Raw genomic sequence first — 8,776 nt, forward strand, 5'->3', positions numbered from 1 at the left:
CCCACTTGAATGTTGTGAAGGATGATGGCAACTTAGGGGGAGGGGTTTCCAACAACTTTGGCAAGGTAATGTCAAGCTCCACTCCCTTGTGCTCTTCTTTGACATCTTCTACCTCTTGATCAACCTCTACAAAATCTTCAACCATGATCTGCCTTGGAGGTTGTACGCTCTTCTCAACATCAACATCAAACACCTCTGTGACTGGACTTTCCAATGGAGGTACAGCATCTCTTAAGTCTGCAACTACTTCTTCCTTCTTAATAATTGCTGCTTTGTCCAGTTGTTTAAGTATAAAATCGTACTCATCCTCGATGTTTTTCTTTCCATGACAACTCCTTTCAACTATTTTTTCATCTTTAAGGGTCTCTCCTACCCTTACCCGTAGGGCCTCCTCTAGCTCTTTATGAAGTATGGATTCGCGAAGATGATTCCTTCTTTCCTGTTCCATATCAATAGCATAATTGGGATCATCTTGCTCTTGGATTGATGGATGTGGGTGCTCTTCCATGGATGGTGGTGATGGGATGGAGAGATTATTCTGTGGTTGACAAGGAAGTGCACTAGAGCTTGAGAGTTGATTGTTGAAGGTATTTGGTGGTCTGATTTCGGTGAAGAGAGCTTGTATAGTAGAGTTTAGATCGGCAAGTGCTTTCTCCATGGAGATTTGGGGTGGATCTATGTATGGTTTATTTGGTTCATAAGGTGGTTGGTATGGTAGATGTGGGTTAGGGTCATATGGAGGTGAATGGTGGAAAGGGGCTTGTGAGTATGGTAGTCCAAAGTCATGTTGAGGAAAGGGTTCATAGGCATATGGTGGTGGTTGTTGATAGTTCACTGGAGGTGGTTGTTGCCATGAGGGTTGATCAAATCCTTGTGGCTCCTCCCATCTTTGATTGTTCCAACCTTGATGCCTGTTCTCATTGTAAATTCTTCTTCCTGCAACATTATTGTAACCAGACTCATAGCCAAAGGGGTGAGAGTTCATAGTAGTAAATAAAAATTAAAAATAAAAATAAAAATAAATATAAATTAAAAGGTTATTTAAATTTTGAATTTGAAAATTAAATTTTAAAATTTGAAATTTGAAATTTGATTTTTGAAATAAGATAAGATAAGATAAAATTTTAAAAAAATAAAAATCTGAAATTTTTTTTTCGAAAAAAATTAATTAAAAATATTTTTGAATTTAATAAGGAAAGAGAAAAATAATAAAATGACACCAAATTTCAAATTTTTAGATCAAAATGAAGAAAACAACTAAGAACAGCTTGAAGGTCAAGATGAACGCGAAGAACAACTCGAAGATCAAGATGAACACTAAGAACAAATTTTTGAAAAATTTTGTAGTAAAAACCAATAACCTCTTAATTTATGAAAAAGCAAAAAAATAAAAACAAAAATAAAAACAAATAAACAAGCAAAAATAAAAAATATTTACAATAACCAATAATAAGGCACACGTTTGCAATTCCCTGGCAACGACGCCATTTTGACGTTAGGATTTTTGCCAGTAAAGAATGTCATAAAAATAGTCGCGTTGTAGATATAGTCTCTAAACCGACAAAAATCCCTTCGTACAAACGTTTTGGTTGTCACAAGTAACAAACCCCTTAAAATTGTTAACCGAGTATTTAAGCCTCGGGTCGTCTTCTCAAGGAATTGCAGGGAGGTATGTTCTTATTATTGGTTATGAGTCTTGTAAATTAGGGGTTTTAGAAAGTAAGGAAGCAGTATGTTGCATAAGAAGAATAAGATAAATAAATAACTATAAAATAAACTCTTGGCAAAGTATAAGAACTGGAAGTCCTATCCTTATCAATTGTGATGAGAATTGGATTTTAATCCCACTTGGTCAGCCTTTACTGAACAAAGGAAAGTTAAGTGGGCTATTTGGCTTGATTCTCAAGTCCTAGTCAACTCCTGTGGAGAGACTAGCTTTAGAGCAATCCTAGTTCAATCAGAATCTGCCAATTTCAACCATTATTTTATTTGACAGCTCAAGCGTCACCAATTACCTTAACCAAAGCCAAGAATGTAGAAAGCCAAATTAAAATCATAAATATCTGGAATACCTCAAATAAAATACATTCAAAGTAGTAAAATATAACATGGAAAAGTTCATAAGCCAATTGGAAAAATAAATAAATAAAGAACCTGGGATTGAGAGTCACTCCTAAAACTAAGAGAAGTCCTAAATCCTAATCCTAAGAGAGAGGAGAGAACCTCTCTCTCTAAAAACTACATCTACTCCTAAAATTATGAATGTGAGAGCCTCCCTATGAATGGATGCAGTCCCCCACTTTATAGCCTCTAATCTGTGTTTGCTGGGCCGCAAACTGGGTCAGAAACAGTCCAGAATTCGCTGGTTTCGAATTTTGCCACGCTGGATTTCCTTCATTGCGATGCGGCCGCATGGATCACGCGGTCGCATCACCTAGCGTTAGGGGAACTACAGCATATTATATATCAAATCGAAGCCCCGGACGTTAGCTTTCCAACGCAACTGAAACCGCGTCATTTGGACCTCTGTAGCTAAAGTTATAGCCGTTTGAGTTCAGAGAGGTCAGGCTGGACAGCTTAGCAATTTCTCCAACTTCTTGCATTCCTTCTAATTTTGCATGCTTTCTTCCCATCTTCCAAGCCATTCCTGCCTTATAATATCTGAAAACACTTAACACACATATCAAGGCATCTAATGGTAATAAGAGAGGATTAATAATAAGCAAATATAAGATCAAAGAAGCATGTTTTCAATCAAAGCACATAATTAGGAAGGCAAATGTAAAACCATATAAATAATATGAATAAGTGGGTAAAGAGTTGATGAAATCCACTCAATTGAGCACAAGATAAACCATAAAATAGTGGTTTATCAGGGGCACATGCGTCAATCGACCAATTGAAAAACCTTGCTGCCTTGGCATCCACATGGATATGTCATCCTTCCATACAAATCTATTAGGAAATTGGCTATACGTTAGAGATCTACCAAACGGAAACAATTGATTAGCCAGCATCCATGCTAACAACGTCGTGAGCTTGCCATCTACCCTTTCTATAACATCAATGATGTTTTCATCATCCTTAAAGACCGCTGGATGTTCATTAGGTAAATGGAATGGTAATCTAATGACCGAAGGTTCTTTTTGTTGTATGTCATACCCAAATACCCTCTAAGCAGCCTCACATGCTGCTATGTATCTATAGTCATAACATACGTATTTCATCAACAACCTATTGACAATCACCATCACTTGTTGATTGATAAAAAGCCGATGTAACTCTGTCATTTCCCTTGTGAATGTATTTGAAAAGATATTTTATTGCAGAAGTCTGACACGTATGTTCCATATTAATATGGCAACCATATTTTAACACCAGTGACGGGTTGTATGGAACAATGTAACAATTGTCAAGTTCAACATTCTTCTTATAAATTGAGCGACCGTTATCAATCCTTCTATATTTCAAAAATCCAGCCCCATCAATGATAGTCCTCGTTCGAAATGGCTTCGGATAGAACTTAGAGCAATGTCTGTTGATCATGCAAGGACTTTTTTTGTTATGATGACCACACGGTCCATGCACCATGAACTTCTCTACTGCTGCATATAGTTTAGGCCTCCGTATCTTATCTGGTATCTCAGCAGAAATCAACTTGTCAATTTGATCTGGTGATTTAGGTGTATGATTTGGATCCATGAACAACTGAATATAAGCATGTGGTAGTCCGTATTTTTGGAATTCTACTGTGCACACATCTGTCATAAATAACACCTGTTAACAATATTACATGAAAGTTAAGTAAATAACAAAACTTGTATACTTACAAGCAGATATCTTGCCAAAGAATTTCCCTTGCTTAAAGTCCATAATAAGCTCATTCAACTTTATGTGAATTCTAGAGACAATGTCAGGACGATCTTCCACTTTAAGACCTGTGTCCTTTAGTAGACGTTTTATTTCATCCCATTCAGGATTGCATGTTATAGTGATAAAATAACTGGGATATCCTACATATTTGCAAATTGCAAAAGCATCTTTACAATTGTTAAACATGTATCTTGGTCCACCAGTGAAACTGCTTGGAAGTATTATACGTTGACCGGTAGCGACAGCATTTGCTTCACCTCGAACCAATGACTCATGTAGTGCACTATACTTGTCAACCCTCAATTTTGGTTGGTTATTCCTTATGAAGTTGAGACGTTCAGACTCTATCATTGTGTAAGCATCCACTAAGAACTGTTGAAATAATCTTCGAGAATAAAACAAAATTGGAGAATCTTCGAATCTCATTGAATTCGATATGAGAAGAACTCTCTCTTGCTTATATTCTTTCTCTTGTTTGTAGAACTACTCCTGTATCCTGCTGAAGTTTCAATGCCTGGTCTAAAACCATCTTCTCCGTATGGAAAAATTAATGGATATTGAAGTGGTAAGTACAACGGGTGAAGAACATCAATGCTTTGTAATTTCTTGGAAGTGGATTCAATGATTATATCTCTTTCTAGAATTAATTCATCAATGTCTCCAACAATTAAAATAGCAACCTCGGAAGCTGTTGGTAAGTTGTATACTCTTCCATCCTTAACCCGGTTATGAATAAGCTTCATCCTAATATTTGCATGATTCTCGGTATTATATATCTCTGGCAGAACGAAAAATTTTTGCAAGATGATTATGATTGTTGATAAACCCTGATTTTATGGTTTATCTTGTGCTTATTTTAGGGGATTTTATCACCTTTTTCCACATTTATTCAATGAAATAGCATGGTTTTGTAATTCTCCCTTGAATTATGCTTAAATGTGAAAACATGCTTTTTAGGCCCTTAAGTTGGTGATTTTAATTTACTTTAATTCCATTCGATGCCTTGATGTGTTTGTTGAGTGATTTCAGGTTCATAAGGTAAGTATTGAATGGAAGGAATGAGGAGAAAAGCATACAAAGTAGAGAATGCATGAAGAAACAAAGATTGGGAATGCATCAATGGGCAGGCACGCGTACAAGACGCGCACGCGCAGAGGTGATTTCACATAAGGACACGCACCTGTACAAGGTGCGCACGCGCAAAAGTGGTTTTGCATAGACACGCGCACGCGTACATGCCGCGTTCGCGCGGATGAAGAAACAGCCAATCGACACGCACGCGCATATGGCGCATACGCGCCGATACTCTCACGTGACCTACTTAAAGGCAAAATGCTGGGGACGATTTCTGAGTTGCCCAGGCCCAAATCTAACTTGTTTCTGAGTGTATTTCATGCAGAATTGAAGTCCAAGCAAGGGGGGAGCAAATTAGTTAGCCAACATGAGCCTTTAGTTAGTTTTCTAGAGAGAGAAGCTCCCTCTTCTCTCTAGAATTAGGTTAAACTGTTAGAGATCCATGTTTAATTTCTTGCTTTTATCTTGTTTCTTTTATAATTTCTCATGTCTATGTCTTGATCTCTTTAGTTGTAATGTTAATATCTCATTTTGTCTTCTTTTGTGATGATGAACTCATGTTGGATTTGGTTTACAATTAATGCAATTTGATGTTGATGTTTCTTTCATGATTGATCTTGCTTGTTATTATTGATTTCTCGCTTATGAAGTTATGGGTCTCCTTGAATTTTGCATTTTGTGATGTTTACTTTTATTGCACATTAGGTGTTTGACATAATGCTTCCTACAATTTTGAGTAGTTCTCTTGACCCTTGGCCTAGGCTAAGGGGATTGAGTGATCTTGAGTCCTTGGGCTTTGTTGAATTGGTGATTTTAGAACCCTTGGGGATCAATTTGATAACCATTGACTCTAGCATACTACTAAGTCAATTAGTAGCTAGGTTGGGACTTATGGATTGATGTTGATCAAGACATTTGATGTACTCCAAGCCTAGGAGTAGACATTACGTACTTAAGGCTTTAGTGAGTAGACCTAATGAGCTCGGTTCCGTATAATTATCAAAGTTTGAATTGTTGGCAAGGATAGTGATCTCAATTACCTAAGTCTTAGCCAAGAGTCCTTTATCTTGCTTTCTTTAATTGCCTATTTGATTTACTTTTCTTGCCATTTAAGTTCTTGCTCTTTTATCAACCAAACCCCCTTTTACCCCTTCGTAGCTAATAATTGACCACTTCATTGCTTTCCTCGTGAGACGACCCGGAGTCTAAATACTTCGGTAAATTTTCATTGGGGTTGTACTTGTGTCAAAACTACATATTTTAATTTGATGCAAGAGTTGTTTGTTGGTTTAGAGCTATGCTTACAACGAAGTAACTCGTTTCTTTAGGAAGAAAATCTAGACCGACAACAAATTTTTGCTACCAAATTAATGGCGCCGTTGCCGGGGATTGCAATGGTGCTATGTTATTAGCTATTGTGTATATTATGAATAGCTTGATTTTTGGTTTGTTTGTCGGCTTTTGCTAGTTATAGGATTTTGTTTTCTTTGTTTCTTATTAGTTTTATTTTTGTTTTCTCTTATCACCATGAATTCTCATCCTTTTGGCTTTGAGTGTAGTTCAAACTATGTTGTAGGGAATGGAAGCTTCAATGAGGATGTACATCAAGGATTTGGAAATCAAAGATGGGAGGAACCCCAAGCCCAGGGACAACCTTCTTGGCAACAACCTCCTCCGAACTCATATGGGTATAATCCCGATCCTAATGTATACCAATCCAATGTGTGTGATGACCCTTATTGTGATTGTCAACCACAACTACCACATGCATATGAACCTCCGCAACATAATTTTGAACCACCCTACTCACAAGCCTATTATCACCATTTACCTCCATATGATCCCAACCCATACCCACCATACCAACCACCATATGAACCATATCTAGAACCACTACCTTTCCAATACCAATACTCCCATGAACCATAAAGTCCATACACACCACCACAAGAATTCCACCAATATGAACCACCTTCCAATTATAACAACCTTCCCTCAAACAATAAACCCTCTCTTTCACCCTCACCTCCCGATGAAGCCCCCATGTTGGAATTGAGAGATCTTGAATCTCATATCTTAAGGCGACAAGAGGAGGATGAGAAGAAGTTCGCAGAGTTAAGATAAAAAATGGCTATCATGGTAGAAGCCATTAGTAACATGGTCTCATCTCGCCTAAGCCTATGCGATCAAGGCGCTCCCATTGTTGAATATGGGGGGAGCAAATTAGTTAGCCAACATGAGCCTTAGTTTTTTAGAGAGAGAAGCTCCCTCTTCTCTCTAGAATTAGGTTAGAATTAATTAGGTTAAATTGTTAGAGATCCATGTTTAATTCCTTGCTTTCATCTTGTTTCTTTTATAATTTCTCATGTCTATGTCTTGATCTCTTTAGTTGTAATGTTAATCTCTCATTTTGTCTTCTTTTGTGATGATGAACTCATGTTGGATTTGGTTTACAATTAATGCAATTTGATGTTGATGTTTCTTTCATGATTGATCTTGCTTGCTATTATTGATTTCTCACTTATGAAGTTATGGGTCTCCTTGAATTTTGCATTTTGTGATGTTTACTTTTATTGCACATTAGGTGTTTGACATAATGCTTCCTATAATTTTTGAGTAGTTCTCTTGACCCTTGGCCTAGGCTAAGGGGATTGAGTGATCTTGAGTCCTTGGGCTTTGTTGAATTGGTGATTTTAGAACCCTTGGGATCAATTTGATAACCATTGACTCTAGCCTACTACTAAGTCAATTAGTAGCTAGGTTGGGACTTATGGATTGATGTTGATCAAGCCATTTGACGTACTCCAAACCTAGGAGTAGACATTACGTACTTAAGGCTTTAGTGAGTAGACCTAATAAGCTTGGTTCTGCATGATTATCAATGTTTGAATTGTTGGCAAGGATAGTGATCTCAATTACCTAAGTTTTAGCCAAGTGTCCTTTATCTTGCTTTCTTTAATTGTCTATTTGATTTACTTTCTTGCCATTTAAGTTCTTGCTCTTTTATCAACCAAACCCCCTTTTACCCCTTCATAGCTAATAATTGACCACTTCATTGCTATCCTCGTGAGACGACCCGGAGTCTAAATACTTCGGTAAATTTTCATTGGGGTTGTACTTGTGACAAAACCATATATTTTAATTTGATGCGAGAGTTGTTTGTTGGTTTGGAGCTATAATTACAACGAAGTAACTCCTTTCTTTAGGAAGAAAATCTAGACCGACAACAAATTTTTGCTACCAATTGTCTAACATTTCCTTGAGATGGTACACAATCTCACTTTCAACAGTGTTTGAAGAATCAACATTACTGGCATAAAATTTAAAATTAAAAAAAATAAATAAAACTTGACGTATTACAAATTAAGTATTAATTTATGAAAAAAATTAGTAACTTGATTGAAATGTGTACCTTACAGCAGATACGCAATTTTCAATTTCATTCTCCGTATCATAAATATAAAGTTGTGCAAATCTGGGCCTATCATTTTCGATTGGAAGTAAACTACCAATTGAATGATAATTTTGCCCACTAATTGAAAATGTAGGTGGAGCTGATCCATCGTTCAAAGTGGGATTTATTTTTCCAGCCATAGATGTGAAAGCAAACATAGAATTAAACTTACGTATGTGTTTCCGAAAGTATTTTCCTTTCTCATTATCTGTACAGTGCAGGTCTTGAAGAATAATAGGAACTTCTCTAAGAAATGGAAGTTCAACCTTTCTATTTATGCAACATAAACCGAACTTTACAATTTTATTTTTCTTACTTTTGGAAAGTCTTTCAGCATCCCACATTGTTGCTTTACAATAAATGCAGAAATAAACA

At 36.6% G+C, this 8,776-nt stretch overlaps 1 protein-coding gene across 1 annotated transcript; it reads right to left on the minus strand.

Moving 5' to 3' along the window:
- Positions 1–3,234: 3,234 nt before the first annotated feature.
- Positions 3,235–4,224, minus strand: LOC140180697 (uncharacterized). The gene is made up of 2 exons (XM_072221975.1): positions 3,831–4,224; positions 3,235–3,761 (listed from the first exon to the last, which is right to left on the minus strand). Exons 1-2 carry the CDS (start codon positions 4,222–4,224, stop codon positions 3,235–3,237), a joined length of 921 nt encoding a protein of 306 aa, XP_072078076.1.
- Between the last annotated feature and the right edge of the window lie 4,552 nt (positions 4,225–8,776).

Source organism: Arachis hypogaea, chromosome 17 (genome assembly GCF_003086295.3).
Source record: "Arachis hypogaea cultivar Tifrunner chromosome 17, arahy.Tifrunner.gnm2.J5K5, whole genome shotgun sequence".
In the NCBI taxonomy this organism is placed as follows: domain Eukaryota; kingdom Viridiplantae; phylum Streptophyta; class Magnoliopsida; order Fabales; family Fabaceae; genus Arachis; species Arachis hypogaea.